Source organism: Hydra viridissima, unplaced genomic scaffold (genome assembly GCF_058129835.1).
Source record: "Hydra viridissima isolate aposymbiotic clone 2 unplaced genomic scaffold, HvirCarnegie_v1 scaffold_1, whole genome shotgun sequence".
In the NCBI taxonomy this organism is placed as follows: domain Eukaryota; kingdom Metazoa; phylum Cnidaria; class Hydrozoa; order Anthoathecata; family Hydridae; genus Hydra; species Hydra viridissima.
The window spans coordinates 24,457,017-24,478,747 of NW_028324300.1; the positions used below are offsets into that span (position 1 = coordinate 24,457,017).

The 21,731-nt window shown below is 26.6% G+C and overlaps 1 protein-coding gene across 7 annotated transcripts; it reads left to right on the forward strand.

Moving 5' to 3' along the window:
- The first annotated feature begins 168 nt into the window (after window positions 1-168).
- Window positions 169-21,343, forward strand: LOC145195464 (NACHT, LRR and PYD domains-containing protein 10-like). 7 transcript variants are annotated; one of them, XM_090070494.1, is made up of 10 exons: window positions 169-331; window positions 2,792-3,049; window positions 3,485-3,742; window positions 4,204-4,536; window positions 9,738-9,898; window positions 10,397-10,700; window positions 10,951-11,004; window positions 14,763-16,100; window positions 19,344-19,376; window positions 20,764-21,343. In XM_090070494.1, the coding sequence occupies exons 2-10, from the start codon at window positions 2,932-2,934 to the stop codon at window positions 21,321-21,323; spliced, it is 3,159 nt and encodes a 1,052-aa protein (XP_089926620.1). In that variant the 5' UTR covers window positions 169-331; window positions 2,792-2,931; the 3' UTR covers window positions 21,324-21,343. The 7 variants fall into 7 exon arrangements, with proteins under 7 accessions (XP_089926620.1, XP_089926616.1, XP_089926627.1 ...); XM_090070490.1 differs by having other exon boundaries at window positions 202-331; window positions 9,720-9,898; XM_090070501.1 differs by lacking the exon at window positions 19,344-19,376 and having other exon boundaries at window positions 202-331; window positions 9,720-9,898.
- The last annotated feature ends 388 nt before the right edge of the window (window positions 21,344-21,731 follow it).

Genomic DNA, 21,731 nt, shown 5'->3' on the forward strand with positions numbered 1-21,731 from the left:
AATTTTAGCAAAATAATTTTTTTGTGCATCAAAAATCTTTGTTACATTAATCTTTTTCATGCCTTAAATTTAGACGCAGATGAAAAAGTTAGAAAGATTCTGGTTGAGCAAGTATTATCTGACTGGATGAGATTTGCTCATATCTTTTGTTTAAATGCATTTTACAATATTGTAGAAGAAATTCAGAACAAGAATAGCAATAATCAATTAAAATTGAAAATATTTCTTTGAAGAATTATTGAAATCAATCCGCTGAACTTTTATGAAGTGATTGCAAACTCTCTTTATACTCTTAAAAGATTTGATATTTTGTTGTGTGTGGCATTGAATGGTAAGTGATAAAATTTTCTCTCAGCATTGGTAGAGTGCGCAACTTTTTATCTGTATGTGATTTAATAATACAGAATCATTTGACAGATTTTATATATTTCCAGGAAATATTTCCAATTAAATTTAAGCTTTCCTTAGTTCCAGGGTAATAAATTTCACAGTTTTTTCTTAGAAATGTTTTCCATAAATGTTTATTAACAGAGAAGAGTTAATTAAGATGCTTAAGCACATTGTGTTATTATGTTTGATGTGAGTGTGTGGGTGGAGAGGGAAGGAAGGGGTGGTAGAGAGGTATATATAAATATTTTTACATATATTGTTAAAGTTTTTTAAAAAATGCTAAACTCTGTTTAATGTTTTTAACAAAAAGGAGAATGAACTAGATTCATTTACTTTTATTGTTTATGTTTTGTGTTTTTTACACTGTGCCATTCTGTAATTTTACCATTCTGTAATTTTACCTTTCTATATATTTGTGGTTTTCACTTTTAATTTTTAAAAATGTGGTTGTAGTTATTATTAATAAAATAAGATCAACAGGTAAATTATTTGTATATGTATGGGAAGTTTATTGTAATAAAGAAATATAAATATAAAAAAGGATATAATTTTTAAAAGGATGACTTGCACAAGTAAACTTTGCAAAGACTCTAAAAAAGGCTTTATTCTATTTGCATCTTTATTGCATCATCAATAACTACTTTTGATTTTCAGACAGCACAATTAGCAGTTTTTGCTGTTACTGTAAAAATTTAGTTGTCTTTTCTTTTGTACAAATCGATTATATATTGAGGCATACAGTTCCAGTTGTATAGCTGTCACAGATTTTAGAATCACATATTGTTATTGTCAGATGGTAAGCAGCAGTTGTGGTTTGCCCTTGAAGGATCTTTGTATACAGTTGATATGGTTTTTATGCAGTTCCCCTAGAACTACAGTAACAATAATTTAAATTGAATTACAATAACTTAAAACAAATTCTTTTAGAGTTTGACAATTTATATACAGCCAAATAGTTCATAATGGGATTATGTTAAATATGGTTAAATGCATATATTAAAACTTCATGTTTTAAGTCTTAATGCCTCAGAAGGTTACTGCACAACACAGTACCAAAATTTTAACTTTTTTTTTTATATTTATTAATTAACATAAAGAGTGTCAAAAATATGTAAAATGTCACCAAAAATTCAAATAATTTTTTAAGCTATTTTTAGCTTCAAATTTTTCAAAAGTTTTTTTTATAATTTTGCTTTGATATCCCATACTCTTTCTTAATATGGAAAAAAATTAGATACATGCTGAGATATTTCATGTACTAAAAATAATATGTAATCTTTACAGTTGTTCTAAATGTAACTTGACCAAGTATTTTCCAGTCACTTTAAATGTTTGGAATCCAAACTTCTCTGCTCTTCCATGATTTACAAGCTTGATTTTTTGCCTTTACTGATGTTATCAAGTTCAATTTTTAATTTTAAAATACTTGAAGCTATAGTTATAATTTTCACATTTGCTGTGACCAAGGAATATGTTGTATCCACTAAATTCTTCAAAGCTTGAACATTCTCTCACAGATGATTAGTACCTGTAATAACAATTCCATAAGTTTCTGACTTAGTCTACCGATTTGTTCTTGATTCAGTTTAGTTTGTTAGATATCTAAATATCTTTGGATGTTTCTGATTGGTTTTTCTTATAAATTTTATCAACATAATTTAATATTTGTGATGCAGATTTAGTTTTTTAGGGAGATTTTATCCAATTGAAACTCTAATGTTAAACAATTTAAAGTATATTTATGTTTCAATTTTATGATTACTGATTGTGTGTGACTTTTAATGCATATTTTTTAATAATTAATGTAGATATAACAAATTATTGTTGAATAAAGTGTATTAACATTTTATTCAACAATAACTTGGTAATTTTAGACTTACATGTAAAAAGCAAAAGAGTTTTTTTAAAAAGCTTCAATGACTTTTTACTAATTGTTTTGGAACACACAGCAAATCATTCTATCTAAAAGTTTAATCTGACTCCCACAAGTTTTCTTAAATGCACCCTTAATCCTTCGGAAGTTTTTTAATTATTGACTAATTATCTTTATACACATGGCTCAGTAATCAAATAAAAATTTAATATGGAAAAGACTCAATCCTCAAGGTCACTCCTGCACATAGGTGTATAAGCATATAAAGTGTACCACAGTAACCAGTACAGCTTATTTTGATTGAATTTTTTCATTTTGATTCTTCATTCTGATTGTTATTCTAGTACTCTATTTCATCAATTTCTATAAATAGAATTTACTGAAATATTGTTTTATCTCTTAAATAATTGTATTTATGTTTTGAATGTATACAGATACAGTTAGTGTAGGTTCAATCTCTTTCATGATACCTTCATTTTAATCTGTTTCATGCTACCTTTATTTTGATTGTGTTTTTCTTGTATTTAGAAAAGTTTTCAAAAGTGAAGAAGTTCTTGATCGAACATTTATCAACTGACTGGAAGAGATTTGCATACAAGACTCATTTAATTGACATTGTAACTATTGTCAAACATGTTGACCAAGATAACAAGGATGATAAATCTAAAATGGAATCTTTTCTTAAAAAGCTCTTTGAAATTGAGCCATTCCAATTCAAAGACATAATTGGAAATGCTCTGATTACATTAGGAAAGTTGGATATTTTATTTAGTGTGGCATTAGATGGTAAGAATATATTTTGATGTTTTTATAGCAAAGTTTTTGTAAAATGTGGTGAGTGATATTTTTGTGCTTTCATATCAAACTTCTTGTTAAATGTTGTATTTGGTATTTAAACATAACAATTTTTAATTAGGTTGTTACTCAAATACTCTAAAGATGTATACTAGTGTAAAGCATTAATTTGAAAAAGAGAAAAAAAGAACTTTTTAATATCGCAATATGAAATATATCAATTTATTGTTTCAGTACACAATAAATAGAAACATAGATGATTTCAGTACACAATTATTAGGGCATGGATGAAAAGAAGAGGACTGAGTTTTTTTGCACTCTTTTGAAAATTATTTTAGATTCATTTTTATCAATCTTGAGGCACCAACAGCCTGCTTTAAAAATATGAATAATATAACTATTAAGAAAGTATGATTCTTTTCTTAGAAAATTATGAAACAGTTAAGTGCATCTTAGTTGAGAATGTATCCACTGACTGGAAGAGATTTGCTCATTGTACTTATCTGCACGACATTGACTGTGTTGTAGAACAAATTGACTGTGGTTACAGCAATGATCAATCAAAAATGGCTGCATTTGTAGACAAGCTCTATGAACTTTATCCTTTAAATTACAAAAAGTTAATTGTAAATTCACTCCATGTTGCAAGCAGATTTGATGCTTTGTTCAGACTAGATTTGTTTGGTAAGAATTGGTTATTCTAGTTTTTTTCAATATATTTATAGAATTTTAAAATTCTATAAATATTGAAAAAACTAGAATAACCAATTAAAACCTTGCCTTTATTTTATAAAGGCAAGGTTTTAAACAAAATTCATTTTTTTAATTTTTGTTAATAAATTTTAAAACAGGAGTGAATAAATTGTTAACAGCCAATGAGATAACCTAGTTTTCACAAGTGTTACAAACTTTATAAGTAAAATAAGGAATATATCATTAACATTTATCATTAGCATTAGGTAAATGCTTTTCCAAACAATATTATCATGACCAAATTGTCATTACTAATTTCAATTCATTCAATTTTTTAGGTTGATACTTTTATCTGCTACTAATTTTGCTGATGAGAAAATTGATATTAAACCTTATTTAACTTTTATATTTTTGATCCTGTGTTTGATTAGTTCTTTTTTAAATATTTTTAGAAAGTACTGAAATTGTAATGAAGTTATTGGTTGAGCGAGCATCTTCTGACTGGAAGAGATTTGCTAATTATGCCTGTTTATATGAGGTTAACTGTATTATAGAGAATATTGACCAAGAGAATAATAGCAATCAAATGAAAATGAAAGCATTACTTGAAAAGCTTTTTGATATTAATCCATTGCAGTTTAAAGAGTTGATAAAAAGTACTCTGATTACAATGAAAAGATTTAGTGTTTTATCAGCTTTTGAAGAAGATGGTTGTCTTGGAAAAGAAAAAGAAGAGAATAAAAAAGTAAAAGAAGACACAATTGAAGAACCTGTTTTTATAAATGGTATCTTTTTAAATGTTTATCTGTTGCATATTTTCTAACTTTTTATGTTGTTTTCACTTTTTCATCCAAAAGAATGAGAGTGAACAAAGTTATTAAAAGGTTTATGTTAAATAATTTTCATACTTTGCAAATATTGATAATCAATTATAATAAATTGACCTAATTTAAACAAAGCATTAAAGATCTCCTCAGTTGAATTTCTCTTTCCATAGATTAAAATGAAATTTTTTTTCTTTTAAAGCTAAATTTGGGTGTTGGAATTTAAATTGGGTCAGCAAAAAATATGAGTAATTAAAGTTCTAATAAAATGAATTCACAATTTAATAATGTTACTTTCATTTATATTCTACAAACAACATTCCTCAATTTATACTATACAAACAACGTTCCTCAATTTATATGTTTTAAAAAACACTAAATTCTTACTCAAATACAAGTAATCAACTGTCATTTTAGTTTTTTTTTATTGTTTCAATTGTTTCAATTCTAGTTCCAATAGGAACAAGAAATTTCTATTAACTATATAATAAAATGGTATAAGTAAGAGGATTTTTTAGCATTTAAACCAGTTATGAAGTCTTACAGAAAGAAAGATATGTTGTTTGTTGTTATACAGTATCTGCTTTGGAACATTTTTCAGTCTGAAGACATATATTGAGTTGTGTTACATTGTGAACCAGAGAGACCGCCAGGTTTTATGTTGTCACTCGATCAAAACCTTTTTTTTTAGTTAAGTATTAATGTATAATGTATGATTAATTAAAAATATTTTTTAAATCTGGTTTGTGTGCTAAGGTTTGAAAATAATTTTTTAAGTTTTTACATATATTTATCACATATATTTATCATAGCCATATTAAACACTTCTTCCATTAAAATCATTTGTTGATTTCTAAACTATTTTAAGATTCTGTTGTAGGTATATCTATAAGCAACCTTTTCAGTTGGATTTGAAAAAGCTTTTCAAATATGTAATAGGAGCAAAATGATTTTTTTTTTCCCACTCCCCTTACTTTTTGCATAATCTTGTGGCAGACTATAAAAACATACATACTTAAAATGAAAGTTGTTCTTGTGACTTAGAGCTCCTGAGATATTTCAAAACAACCCATTTGTAATGTTTTTAAAATTTTTTTGTGGCTATAAAAATAGCTGTTTTGACAGAAATATAGTCACTGTCCTGGACTTGTTGACTTCTTTTTGTTTCTAAGGCTGCATATCAAAGTTAATGTTAAATTCTTCTTCCATTAAAATCAACTACAGAGGATAGCAGTTGCTCTCCATGTCAAGTATGCTCTTCTTTACATTTAAATCTACTCCATGAAGGTTTAAATTTAGAATGAATAGCTTCTCCACACTGTTTAGCAAACTTGGATAGGCCACAGTTATGGTATTCTATAAAAGGCTGAACATTACAGCGAAATATGAAACTTCCAACTTACTGAAATTTTTTCCCCTAGAACCTGTGCAAGGTCTTGGGTAGATAGGAAGGAGTTTTTTAATTCAGCAAATGCTAACTTACACTCTGACTCAAGAGTTTGAACAAAACAAGAATCCTTTACTTTTTTAAAGTATTTCATGCACTGAGCTATAGGTCTAAGTTGAGGAACCTGAGATGTAACAACTCTATCAAGTTCTTCCAGGTTTTTCAAGATCTTGTTGGAATTATTTCCATCCCAACCTCTACCTTGGTACCCTCTCTGAAGAGCATTTTTAGTTTTCAGCCAGTCATCAAACTCATGCCAGGTATCCATAAGCAGACATCCTAAAGTAGATACAACTCCAATCAAAAGATGCAATTCAGGAGGTGGTACTAAATGCTGGATTAGAGTATCTGGATTCTCCTCTTGGTAGAGAATCTTTGGATATATCACATTCATATAATGTTGCATGTTAGATTTCTTGGAGTTATTTTCCACAACATATTTTTCAAACCAATAATCTAGATTCCCAAGAGTTCTTAGTTTTCCACATTCTTCATTTCTCAACCCTTCACACCACAGGCAACCTTTTTTCCTGCATGGCCTGTCAGACCAAACACAGCATTGGCACACTTTAAATCAAATGCTGCAAAAAGCTTGACATCTTGGAAATTGAGTTTTTCTAATATTACACATTATATAGTTACAATATTTGTATGTGTAGCCATCACAAATTCATGGTGGAGGATCTCTTTCTCTTTACATATAAAACATATTCATACAAAATGTTAGAACATTCTGAAAGTGCACTTTTGTGATTAGTTTTACTCATAAATTACCTTTTCTACATTATCAATTACTCATAAATTACCTTTTCTACATTATAAAAATGTAATATGGATTCCTCAAGATCATTCAATTTGCCAAAAATATTTCATTCTACAGCAGTCTTATTCCCTAATCCTTTCCAAAGAGAAGATGTTAACTGTTTGGTTGCGCTAATAGAAAGTTTCCAATATTACTTGAAGTTCTTTTATAACCTGTAAGGATATTTGTTTTAATGATCTTCGATTTGCCTTGTTAGCAGGACATCCAACAGTTTCAACCAATGGGTTTCCACCAGTTGATAAAGAAAAAGTTGTTCCTTTTGGAATGCAATCAGCTTTCATATTATCTTTTGACAAACCTGAAGCAACTTGTTCAGCTCAAATGCTTCCCAAACTTATGGATAGAGAGATCAAGTTTGTTACAGCAACTGAAAAAGAACAGTTGTGGGTGTGTCCAGGTGCTAACATTGAGAAACATTTTCCACAGAGCTTTGAGTTATCTGGTGAAGAAGATATGAATGGTTCTTTTTCACTACTTTGGAGCATTGAAGTTGAATTCCTGGTCAGCATTTTCCACTCAACCTTCAAAAGTCATATTTAAATACATAATTATATAAAGATAAATGCTTCAATGCAATTAATGATTTGATATAAATAGTGGTTAAGTTTTTTAAATAAAAAGGTAAAAAATTACATCAAAATCTATAGAGATCAATAGGCTTACTTTATAAAACTTTTAAAAAATTAATCACTTTAAAAAATAGTTTTATTCTATGAATTTGAGAATTACCTTTGATACTTTCTCTACCAACAAGCCTCTGGGTGTATTTACCCGACTTTATCAAGTAAAGTTTTCTTCTACAACCAGAGCAAACTACAGTTGGGTAATTATAAATTTCAAGAGAATATCCAGGATATTTATACAGCTTCATCAGGGTATAAAGACTTGGACCTTGCTCCAAAAAATCCCTAGCAGCAAAAGGCATTTTGTTCAAAGACAGCAGTCGATGGGCTAGCAGCAGCCATTTTCATTTAACTCTAAGTGAATTAAATTTGAAAAAAATAACACGGTTGTATTGTTTCAAATCGCATAATTTTATAAAAGATATATAATTTTGAGAAAAATGTGACTTAAAATGCAATCTTTAGAAAAAGTTATTACAAAATTTTTTTTAGCTTTTTTTGAAAATTGATTTTACAATATCTGAATCTTGAATAAGTATTTGTAAAAGTTATTTATATCAATTGATAGAAGACACCTGTTTTTTTTTTTTTTTTTGATTCTAGCATACACTTTTCATTACTCACAAGTTGTCATTACGATGACTTTTTTTTACTGATCTTTAGTGAATTTTTTAAAGTGTTTATTCAAGGCTTTTATTTATCATTTTTGACATGTTAACATGCAATTTTCAATTAAAAAAACATTTTTATTGATAAATATAAACTAATACTAGACTAGTAATAAAGGTTATGATTGAGTGGCACAGCATAAAACTTGGCAGTCTCTCTGGTTCACAGGTCTTTTATGCAAAAAATGAAAAGATATCAAAAACTTTTTTGGCTATACTTAAATTCTATTGCTTGAATACACTGGTAAATTTCCGATTGTTTTTATTATGATAGCTTTTTTAATAAGCATAGGTCAGTGACACTTTGTTCTCTTAATATTATAATTGTTACATTTACATGTGAAAAATGTTTTTGCACTACAAGAAAAATTACACATGCCAAGAAATATATATATAATATTTTTCTTGTTTTTTTGCACTACAAGAAAAATTTGCCAAAAAAAAAAAAAAAAAAAGTAAAAAGTTTTAAATCAATTCACCAAAGTTTTTCTTTTTTTTTTGGGTGCTGACACCATATTTGGTATCAGTTTTTTTTTATTATCCACAATTCTCTCATAATTTGATATTGGATTATACATTTCTCAATATATTTTGTCCCTATCCTATTTTGTATTTGGTTACAATTTTTACTTACAATAATAATTACAACATGAATATTTTAGCTGCTTATATTTTAACATATGATATCCCTTTTTTTCTGTTAAGTTTCTTGTATAGCTTTTTCTCCAATGTGATGCATTTTGTTGTTCTTTGTGAAGTGACCAACTATAATCACCCATTGTGTTGATATTCCAATTCTCTGGTATTGTTTCTCAATCTCTACTGTCTTATCCATCTTTTATGTCCTGGTAAAACCATTTTGGAAAAAATCTTTACAGAAAAACTCAAGATGGTTGTGCAAAAACTGAACTTTAAGTCTCAACAGACAAGCAAAAGTTTTGAACTTATCTATCCTATTTGCTATAATAAGTTCATAGTTAGGAGCTTTTCAGATTGCCCAAAAACTTAGAAATCAGAAGAGTAAGAGATCAATATTGGTTGATCTCTTGTCCTCTGATTCACTTACGTATAAAAAAAACTACCACAAGAAACTTTGTAAATCTTGTTAATTGACTACTTACATATAAAGTATTTCTATTGTGCTACAGAACACCTTTTGTGACTAGCACAAAAAGTCTTTGTATAAAAAGTCTCCAATCTTTCTTCCTGTACTCAATGCCAAATTCATTCATTTGACTGTTAACATCATGGCAGTAAACCTAATCCTCTTCCTGCTTGAAAAACTGAGTAAACTATTGCTCTCTTACTCTATAATTGTTAATAGATGCTACAGATGCTAGGAGTTCTGTTTTTTACTTAGTCAAACCCAAGTAGCATACATGCTATTTATAATTGAACGATTGGTTCATCTATAAATAGCAGGTATACTATATACATTAGTCTTTATCATTATTCACTTTTCATTAGTCTTTATTTTTATAGTAATCATTATTTTTAGTCTTTTTTAAACACTGTATTGTTAGTTATAGCATCACAATTATCATTGTAATCCTTGAATAAATATAATGTTTAACTATATATAGCATACATGTTATTTATAGATGAACCGTTGGTAGCTCAAGTTGATTTGGGAAGTGGTAAAACAGCTGTTTCTATACCAATTCATCATAGTTTGTTAGAACCTGCACCATTATCATTTTTTAGTACAGGATCACTAAGTCATGCTGCACTTAATGAGTACTCAGCTGCTGATGACAATAAAGTATTCTTTACATGTTTATAATAAATTTTTTTGTAATACTTTTATATTAGATATCATGCTTTAAAATATATTTTATGCTTTATGCTTGTTGTTACTTTTTTTGCATAATGGGTAATAAGGGGAGTTATAGCATTTATCATAATGGTAGAATGGTTTATAAATGTGAAGTTTTAGCAAACTTAAAAAACTCATTTTTATTATCAGTGTAACTAGAAAAAAATTGGCCTTCTGCAATAGTCATTAAAGACCCCCTCACCCCCATCTCTGATTTTTTATACAAAACTAAAGTTAAAAGTACATTGAATTAAAAATTTTAAACTTCTTTTTTTCAAGTTTTTGCGTCATGTTCTGGTATCTAGGAAAGTTGAAAATAAAGAATATATTAACTCTCAGAATTTCTTATTATACTTTTTATACTATGTTAGTTATAATTTTTATTTCAAAACTAAAAAAACCAACAGCTTTAAGAGAACATTTAAGAAGTTGTATCTTGTTTAGGAAAAAGTTTTTGTGTTAAAAGGTCAAGCGAAAATGGGTAATATTTTTGACAATTCAGAATTACTATTACAATTAAAAATGAAGATTGGCAAAGACTGGATAAATTTGGGACGGTTTTTATCAGTCAGTGTTAATGAGCTTGATGTCATAGGCGCTGAATATAATGATGATTTGGAAGAAAAGGCGTACAGAATGTTATGTGCATGGAAAAACCAACAAAGGTTTCCTACATTAGAGGCTTTAGCAAGAGCAATATTCAAGATCAATAGATTAGATTTGATAAGAGTGCTGGAAAAGTTTTCAAGTACAACCTTTTTTTTTTGTTAAAACATTTGAAATAAAGTAATTTGTAGCAATATTTTTTATTTTTTGAAAAAATCAGTGGTTTTTTTTTTCTAATTAATCCTCTGAAGTTTATAAACTTAGTAAAAGGATTCTTAAAATGTTGTTCTTTTGTATTTTGCTTTTTATAGTAGAAGTTGAAACTATTTTTTACACAAACAATTTTTCAAATGTTTAAGTGTTTTGCTCATTTTTGATAATAAACTTATTAGATAAATCATTTGAGACAGAAAACCACCTGAAACCATACTTTAAAGATAAATCAGGTAATTTGTTGTAAGCTATGTAGAAGTTATTTGTTTATAAGCAAAATCTTGTTGTTTGAATATTGTTTAAATATTTTAAACATCAGATCACATCAACAAAATATTATATTTGATGGGAGATTTCAACTCAAACAAGGATTATTCCTATTCAATCATTTCTATTAAATATTTTTTTGACTGATGATTCCCATCCAAACTAACTAAAATCTATTAAGATAAATCAGGGTAACTTTGATATGTGTAAACATTGTTAATTAGAGTAAAATATTTTCAACTGATTCATGGTTCCCTAATTTTATTGATCACTTACTATTATAATACCTTAGTTCAAGGAAATTTACTGTAGTCTTTATTCATTTTTTCAATCTCCTCAAATGTTGATGCTACCCTGTTGATGTGGGTAACATTGAATTGTAACATTATTGTAGTTGTAAGTTTGCAGCTGTAACTGAATTGAATTGTAACATTATTGTAGTTGTAAGTTTGCAGTCAAAATTGTGATGATGTCTTATCTGAATGCACAGGAATAATATCAAATAATGTTGCAGAGATGGGCATGTTCTTTATAAAATATCAATAGCACAGAATAGATTTCCTAACATTGATATATACAACATAAGGATATGCCAACCAATTATCAAAGGAATTGTTTAAATATCAAAGTAAATCAGTCTTATCTTGGTAATTGTTTTTTTTTTTTTTTTTTTTTTTTGTATTGAATGATTTTTTATATTTTAATTGCCAAAAAATACACAAGCTTTAAAAAAGAATCATTTAACAGTCCCAACAATTACAATGGATTTTCCATGATTGGTAGCAAAAAATAGCCATTTAGCATTGGATAACACATGGCTATATAACTTCTGATTAATAAAGTTTTTAAAGTTGTGCTGCTCAGCCATCCAAATAGTATTGAACACTTGATAAAATAGGTAGATTGTCTTTGATATATCTAATTATATCTTCTAGACTTTAGAAACTTTAGAAGTTTATAGGTGATCAAAAATAAGTTTACACATTACATATAAAATACCAAAATAATTACAATATCATAAAAAGAATAACAATAGAAAAAGTTATATAAAAAGTACACAGTGTCGAAATTAAAAAAAAAGCAACTGAAAAAGCTATTTATCTACTTTGCTTTTAATAATTATTCTATGATGTTTTTAGTCTCCACAAACAAGAGCGCAAAAAGCTAAAAAGTAAAATTATTTTAGGCCGCTTCACTGTAGCTTAACCTGATGATTTTCAGCAAAATGAGTATTCTTTCTATTAAAAATTTTTTTTTCAGGTAGCCACTTTTTATTTAAGCTGTAAAGGAGTGTGTGGTAAGTTTGTCATTTCTGTTGCATAAAAAATCAATAAGCTCATTGAATGGCAATGTTTGTAATACTAGTGTTGTAAGGTCACTACTCTGCCATCGTTTGAATGCAACATCTTTCTCTACATCTAATTGTCTATACACTTTTGTAAAAAGTTTAGTATTTCAAATAGCCAATTTTATTCCTATATTTACTATTTGAAGTATAATAGTTCTATAGAAAAAAAAACATTTTTAATAATCTTTTTCTTTGATGTTCTGTTTCATAGCAACTAAAATTTTCAAGCTTGAAATTTTCAACACAATTTAACATTATGTTGATTAACTTCAAATTCAAACTAAAGTTGATCAATTTCAAGTTGGATTTTGTAAAAAATTGGTTTTAATTCAAATTTAACTTTATTATTATTCTATCAATGAGTTTAGTTAACTTAGACTTATTACAGAAAGAATGAAACATTATAAAAAAGAACATTTACTTTTTTCTATTATTTTGATTTTTAACAAAAAACATTTTCTCACAACATAAATAACCTACTGATAAAATTTTATTTGTTATTGTAAATTTTTATCATAATTATTATCATGTCTATTATTTTATTTGCACAATTTCACTTGTAAATGATTGCAAGCACAAAAACAGTTGTACTTACATATAGCCTTCAAATGAACATTAAGATATAATTTAAAAGCATGCACAAATAGAAGTTGCATAAACAGTATAAGTTTGGTTGATAATAATGTTATATCATGAAAAGTTGTGCTTCCTATAATTTAAAACCACGTTTGTTAACAACATATCAAACAATGCAAATTGCTTTAAAGTTAAAACAAGTAAAATATCATTTTATTCTCTTAAACTCTCAATAAGAGCATCAGATGATTTGTTATCAACATTTTTTTTCCTAAAGGTTTAACTCAAGTCATTTTGTTGAAAAATTCAAAACAAAAATAACTTCATTTTCAAGCTATGGGAAGAAATTAGAACAATAAAACAATGAAAGAAATTTTTTTGTTTTGTTTTGAAAAGGGTTATTCTAAGTTCAAGTTTTTATTTTACCACACAATAAATTATTCAGTGTCTCTGACATCAAATTCATCATCTATCTGACAGAAATGATTTGAATGAGCTATCTTTTGTGAAACCTTGATTATTAGCTGTGTTATTTTAAAGCATAAATCGATTTGCACAGTAAATTTTGAGATATATTTTCAGACAACTTAAATGGATGAATTTATATGGTCTACTAAGAATTCCTAGAAAGAATGCTTTTTATTTGATCAACAAACTTTTACCAGATCATTAGTTGGTAATGTGCAAGTGTTTTGTTTTTAAAAATGAAAGAAACAAAGAAAAGATGACAATTGAGTAATATTTGTATTTGAACTAAGATTGAGGAATGTTTTTCAAAGAATATAAATTGAGGATTGTTTTTATTGATACAATTTTAACAATGCTATAATTGAAACAGTTATCCATAAATAAAAAATATACATAAACACATTTGTTAATGAATTTTACAAATAATTGCTTAATAACTTTAATTTCTAAAAAAAATATTCTTTTTTATTGTGATTATTACTTTTTTTATTATTATTTTTATTGTTATTATCATTATTATTGTTATTACTATTATTATTGTTATTGTTATTATTATTGTTATTGTTATTATTATTACTGTTGTTGTTCTGTTGTTATTATTATTATTACTATTTTTATTATTATTATTACTGTTTTTATTATTATTATTATTATTTTTGTTATTATTATTATTTTTGTTATTATTACTATTTGTTATTATTGATGTTGTTGTTGTTGTTGTTGATGTTGTTATTACTGTTGTTATTATTGTTATTATTGCTTTTATTATTGTTGTTGTTGTTGCTGTTGTTTTTGTTTTTATTGCTGTTGTTTTTTTTGTGTTATTGTATTATTAACAATAATACTATTGCACAAAATATTTTCTCAAACTGTTTATAAAATATTTTTTAACTATAAAACATTACTTTATCTAACAATAAACATTTGTATGTACAATTAAAGAGAAAAATCAACAATAATACTATAAAAATTAAAAAAATCAAATTTAATTTGCATAACAAAAATAGACTTAAAAGTCACATAGTAAAAATGGACATTAAAATTAGATCATATCAGTAAAAAAGCAATCCACAAGTAATCTAATATAGTAAATACAGAAACACATGTTATTTACAAAATAAACACAACAATGTTTAAAACAAACTTTAAAAAAAAAAAGAAATAAACATATATTGAGAAATTATTTAAAACTTTCTATTGAATTTCAACATGATAGCAAACTCATGTTCATGTTTTTTTTCATATTTTTTGATTCATATTGTTTGATTTGCAACATTTTGCATTTAATTTTTATAAACCTAAGATAAAATTCTTTTTTTTTTGTTCATTTAGAAATGCGTGAAGCACTGAAAAAGTTTTATAGTGACACATATGGAAAAATGGATGAAATTGGGCGTTTAGTAAAGACTCCTGCTAAAGTTGAACTCTTAAATAAGTTCGTTGAATTGACTGTAGTTGATGCAGATGAAGTGGAAAATGACACTGTAAATATTGCTGAGCAAGAGTTTTTTCTTAAGAAACAAATGACATATAAACCAATCAATTTTAATGAAGTGTTCTCAAAAAATTTACCCTTACTTTTGATATCTGGTATTGCTGGAATTGGAAAAACTTGTTTGCTCAGAAAGTGCTTACTGGACTGGGCCAATGGTATCTTATGGCAAACTGTGGATCTTGTTTTATATCTTGAATGTAGAAAGTTAAATCAACATCAAAAAATCAGTAACATAAATGAGCTTTTAAAAGTTTTCTACAAAGATATTTTTCAAGAGTACAATGTTTGTGAGCATTTTTCTGTTTTATTTGTGATAGATGGGTTGGATGAGTTTGCTCACTTAGATAAATTAATAAAGCATAATCCACTTAATCCATGTGAAGAATCCATTGTTTTTGTATTAGCAGAAGCTTTGAATACTCAAAAATACAAATGTGTTGTTGCTGGAAGAGTTGGAGTTATATCACAATATAAGCATAAAGTTAGAGAATGTACAGACAAGTTAACCATTCAAATAATGGGTTTAAATGACGAGGGAATAGATGAGTATATTGAAAAATTTGGCAACAAAAAAGAAACCATTAAAAGTGTTCTGAAAGAGTCTTCTTTTGCTAAAGCCATGGCATCTGTTCCCTTTTATTTATCAACAATGTGTACAATTATTGCTGCAAGTGGTTCTTATTCTTTCAACACTATGACTGATTTGTATTGCTCTGTTTTTTTATACTTTTTTCAAAATCATATTTGTAAAACTGATAAAACAGTTCATAGTATGATGCAAAGTGAGAGTAACAAGCAACATGTTTTAAGAGTTTGTAAAGTTGCATGGGAGTTGTTTAATCAAGGTAAAATTCTTTTCTCCCAAGATGAAATGAAAGGTATTGTGAATGACTTTGATGAAGTTGAAAATGAACTTTTGGGTTTCATTGAAAGAGTTGAATCACAACTTGGTTATCAATATCAGTTTGCTCACCTCAGTTTAATGGAGTTTTGTGCTTCAGTTCATGCACACATTTATTTGAGTCCTAAGGAAATTATAAGAAACAAAAAGTTGCGAAGTTGTTTGCCTATGATCTGTGGACTGGCAAATGAAAACAAAAGCTGTTTAGTGAGATTTCTTGCTAACTTGAAGAATTCAAATGAAGAAAGGAATTCATTGCTTAATGCTGTACTTGGTAAGTTCAAATTAAAATGTTAAAGAAACTTTACACTTTGTTTGAGGTTTCATCATCAGTTTATTATGGTTATAATGAGTTCTATATTTGTTTCCCTTAAATTTTCTTTAATTATAGAGAATTTTTGTTTTATCTAACTTTTTTATCATTTTTTTTTTGAGAATATGGATAATTAGTCTATTAATTCCATTAAAAATATTTTCCATTGAAAAGTTGGACATTAAAAAGCCACTGTGTTTAATTTCAAAATTTGTTTGTGGCACAAAAACAAAAACTTTTTTACCCTTTTTTACCTTTTTTATATTTGATCTCTGCTTATTTAAGTGTTATTTAAGTCAATGAATTTTTTAATATTAGTTTTAAATATTCTGACTCTCTTTGTTAACTGAAATATATTAATCAGCTGAAAAAAAACAACAACAAAAAAATAATGGCCACCAAAAATTTGTAATATTTAACATATACAATTTAACAAAATTAGGCAAAAAAAGTTGTTTTAAAGGAGGATAAATTATTCAATATTTAAAAGATATCTTTTATACAATATAAAACAATTGTAAAAGAAATAATATTTAAAAATGTTTGAAGTTTTTTGTATTTCTTGATATTTTTGTTTTCATGTAAACAAGGTCTTAATATAATCAACAATTCGTGATTCAAAAAAATTGAGTTGTGAAATTTTGTACTTTAAAAGTTTGATTTAAATACCTTAAAATTTTGTTCTTTAATTTACATTTCATTTAAAGTCTTTTATCTTTTTATCTTTAAATACTTTTTTTCTCTGTAGCTCAATATTTCTAGAAGAACATCCCAAACTTTTTTTATTTGACTTTTAAAAGCATTAAGTAGTTCTACAGGGCTAACCTTATACTTTTACAGATTTGAGTGAATTTAACTTATTGCAACCTGAAGTTAAGAATTAAGTTACATGAATTTGGTTTTTATAAGAACTTTAATAATATGCATTTTGAATGTTTAACAAAGTATTTTAAATGGCAATCGCATATTTGAAAAAAAATTTTTATACAATTTTGTTATCTAATTAAATGTCTAGCTCATCTCTCTTCAAACAACTTAAATAGTTTTTAATTTAAAAGTTACAGCGTTTTTAAAATAGCAGCTACTGTTTTATTTTAAAGTTCATCTATGAAAAACAATTGAACAAAATTGAAACAAAATTAAACAAAATAGCAATAACAAAAATGGAAAAATGTGTAAATTTTATATAATGGCATAATTTTTAGATTATCTCTTCTACTTATGTTATGTGAATAAAGGTATGTAGTATCTGTAATTAGATTTAAATTACAGATATTACATTTACAAATTATTACATGATATTACACACCATTATTACACACCAAACTAATTATGTTTCTGTTTTTCCCTTCAATTTAACAAAGTTATTGTTTTTGATTTCATATACAAAAAAAATTAGGCTTTGAGCTGTATAAGATGTTTTGACATCTCTTACTGCTCAAAAGATAATTTTTCTTCAATGTGTGTTAAGTTCTACAAAACAGATGACAAGGTTGTTAACTTCAAATATTTAGTTATAGTTAGTATTTCCATATATAATATTCAATAAAAATCCTTTATTATATGTTAAAAAATAGTTTCTTCCATGTTAAAGCTAATTCAACTTAATTAAAGTTAACTTAGAAATAATACAATCAATGTCATCTCAACTTATTCATTTGAAGTTACTAAAAATGCTTTAGAGTCTTTTACTATTAAACTTCAAATTGTAACCTGCTTTTAAAAAATGGTTTTTAGAAGAACAACGTTTGAGATTTAATTTAACAGTTAAAAACATGATAAAAAGAAAATTGTTTCAAAAATTTTTCATTTTAGCAGTGTAAAATAAGTTGAATATGCAACATGCAATAAATGACTCTGCCACAGAGAAAATGTAAAAATGTTTATTTTAATATTATTAACACCTTTTTCGGTGTTTTTTTATTTTGCTATAAATGCTATATTTTTATTGTTTTAAATGTTATGTATGTGTTTACTTAACATGTTATATTGTTTCCAGTAAAGTACTACTACATAATGTTAACTTCGCTAAGAAGTCTACTCATCACCTTTGAATAAATTAAGATCAAGTGAATTTTTTAAAAGTAAATTTAAGTTAAATTTTAGGTAATCAAATTTTAAATAATTTAACTTCTTTACGTAAAGTTGTATAAAGTGAGAATATAAATTTATTTTATGCTGAAGGATTTTTTTCAGTGTTAATTTGCAAATTTTTAATAATTTTTCTTCCTTTAAAATATTAACAATTCTCTAGATATTTAATAAATCAGTTGGTAATAAGACATTTTTAAAAAAATATATTGACCAGCAACAAATGTTTCTTTAAAATATTTTAGAATTGAGCATGACATATATATCTATTAACTATTTTTATATGCATAACACTTTTAAAATGAAAGGTATCTGTTTTTTGCTTCTAGATTCTTAAGTATATGTGAAAATGAGTAAAATAACAAAAAAAAAATCAATTTTTAAAAATAGATTGTTTAAACGGTGTGCAGAGTTTAAAGGTAGTTTTATTGTTTTTGACCATAATAAATTGTAAAACGAATTTTTGACTTTATTACACGACCAGAACATTTTTTTGACCATAGGAATACACCAATATTGACTTTTCAAGATTACAAGACTATAAATGATAAAAATTTGGAAAAAAATGTGTATTCCTTATCACTAGGGAATGAGTATTGATATGTATATAATGTATAATTTTATTTCTTTTTGATCTTTATTTGGAAAAAAAATTATACAGTCGTTTCAGAGGCAGGAGGCGTTTAATGTTTTGTTGTTTCTTTGCAATTTTATTGTTTTTGACGATAACAAAAACACCAACTTTGATTTTTCAATGTGGCTACAAGACAATAATATAATTAAAATTTGGGAAAAAAATATGGATTCCTTCTTAGTGGGCATGCATCGTTCGCACGACGTCCGTAAGACGTCCATAAGTCTGTAAGACGTTCGTAAGACGTCCGTAAAACGTCGTACGGATGATGCATGCCCACTGGGTTAACACTAGGGAATGAGTATTGATTGCTTATGCCAAAAAATATCAATTTACAAATTTCACTTTTTGAATTTTTGCTGAGCCACAGGATAGACAATTTGAATTTATTTCTCCTTCCTTTTTTTGTTTTCATTTCTAATTAAAAAAGAAGTTTTTTGTAAAGTAGAATTTCATACATCGCGTTTTTTTGTTTTTAGATTTGGTACGAATAGGAGTTTTTTCGTTTTTTGGTAAGAATTATATTATTTTAATTTGTTTAGGGAAGCTTTTACGTGATCAATGCTTTGAAAATACGATATACGAAAATAAGAAATTTTTTTAAAGAAAGTTTTAAGAGCTGAAAGGAAGTTGTGAAGATTTTTATGTGTCTTTTCGGTTTGTTTTACTTAATTTTAAAGCTGACTATTTACTTGCAACAAAGAGTTTTTTTTTGAATAATTTTAATTTACATTTAATATTAATCCAACTACCAAAATTACTGATTATATAAACCAAATTGGTTTAAGGGTTAAATAAAAAAGAGATGAGATTTTCCAAATTATCAGGTCAATTTGTAACATTCAAATTACTACAGTAAAAAAATTTGCCAAAATTTTACGCTATTTTTACGAAAATACCCTAATTATTTGCCTCTTGAACCTGATTAAGGGAGAAAATTTTTTGAATAAAAAAAAAAAAAAAGCTTCATCCTTAAGTAGATCAAAATTCATTAAAAAAGTTTTAAAAGATTTTTTCATTTCGTGTTTAAGAGTAATGACCATGTTATGAATGCAACCCCATCAAATTGAAGGGGTTGTAAACTTTACATGGTTGCCATTTCTAAACACTAAGAGTATTGTTGATGAAATTTGAATTATATAAAAGAGCTTTGGTCTACTATAGAATAACAAAGTTTTTTTTTCCAAAATAGTATTTTCTTCGACGGGGGTTAAGTGGGCAAAAGTATTGGGGTATTTTTTTCCCCAAGTTCCGATTGCCGTAATTTTTAGTAAACCATCCTCATTTGACTTCATCATGAACATATAAAAGTTTTGAGTTAACAATCTTGAACTTAAAAAATCCAAAATCCACCGGTTAAAACGCAAAAATCAGGCTCGGACAAAATTAAGAAATTTAAAAACACCTCCAAATGTATACATAAGGTCTATTTAATGCTTCCATAGAAGGATTTTTTTGGTCCATTTAGATGAAGTTGATCGGGAATTTGTCAGGATAGGAAATGGCTTTTTATTCGGTACTTTTTGGGTGAAACTTTTTTTTACTTAATTATTTTGCATCAAAAATCTCACGCGGCTTTAAAATCAAGTAGCGCACTCTCTTGATGCTTTTGGCCAAGCTACTGATTGGCTTATTTGTTATTCGTATTTCTATTGGTCGAAGATAAACCAAAGTTTAAAAAAGGCGTACGACAAGTTTCAATAAATGTTTTATATTTCGTAAATTATTTATTTCTTTAATAAATTAAAATATTTTTTTAAAAGAAAATGATATCCGTTTTTTATTTATTAAACATGATATTGTGCTTTCAAATTTATGAAAGTTGATTTTCTTGAATAATTGTTGTTGCAAATAAATAAATGTTAATAATGATATCAATATGTTATTTTTATTCTTCAGATGATCGAAAGATGTTCAAGGAATGCTTCTTTGAAGCGCAGGCGTCGATTACCGAGAACATGAAAAGATCAATCGATGAACGAGACTGGTTAGAGATTCACATAAACGATGGAAAAACTGCTCATGAAGTTTCACATGAGAAATATTTCATGGAGAAATTTTTAGGCGCAGGTTGCAAGTTGAATGAATTAAATGTTCGTAAAAATATTTTCTCTGAGGATGAGAAAAAACTTATTATTTTATGTTCGACCAACGTTCGTCGTGTCTGTTTACGTTATCCAGTGAAGATCGATGGATGGACACCAATACATAAGATTGATTGGCTGCAGATAAGCATCAGTGATAATTTCGTATCAAAGAACGAGTTTGAAGGTTTCGTTCTCCCTTGGATTCGGCTCGCTGAAGAATTACATCTTGACCTTCACAACGACACGAACTTCATCAACGACATTTGCAAAAGGCTTCGTTGTTTGAATCTCAAGCTGTTGGTGATCAAGTATCGTGGAGAATATTTTTATAACATCGAAGAGTTTAAAGAAAGAAACACAAAAAATGTTTAATATGTTAAATGAAAAATAAATACAAATGTAAATATGTAAAAAGTATATGTCATATATCATATACTTTATATATATAAATATATATAAAGTATATGATAAATGTAATACAAGAAAGTTTTTATTACATCGAAGAATTGAAAAAGTTGAAGTGATACGAAATACTTTTGATTGTTTAAATATTTTTAATATTTTAAATAAAAATGTAAAATGTATGAGTAATTCAAAAATTATTTATGAAATGAAATATTAGATAATTTTTAAAAAGAAACAAAAAAAATTTTATTTGATTTATTGAAGCGCGAAACAAAAATGGAAATATTTTCATTTTTATTTGGAGTTTTTGTTGCGAATATTTGTTGTTTATTAAAACTTAAAGAAGTTTTTTAAATACTTCAAAAAATCACAAAA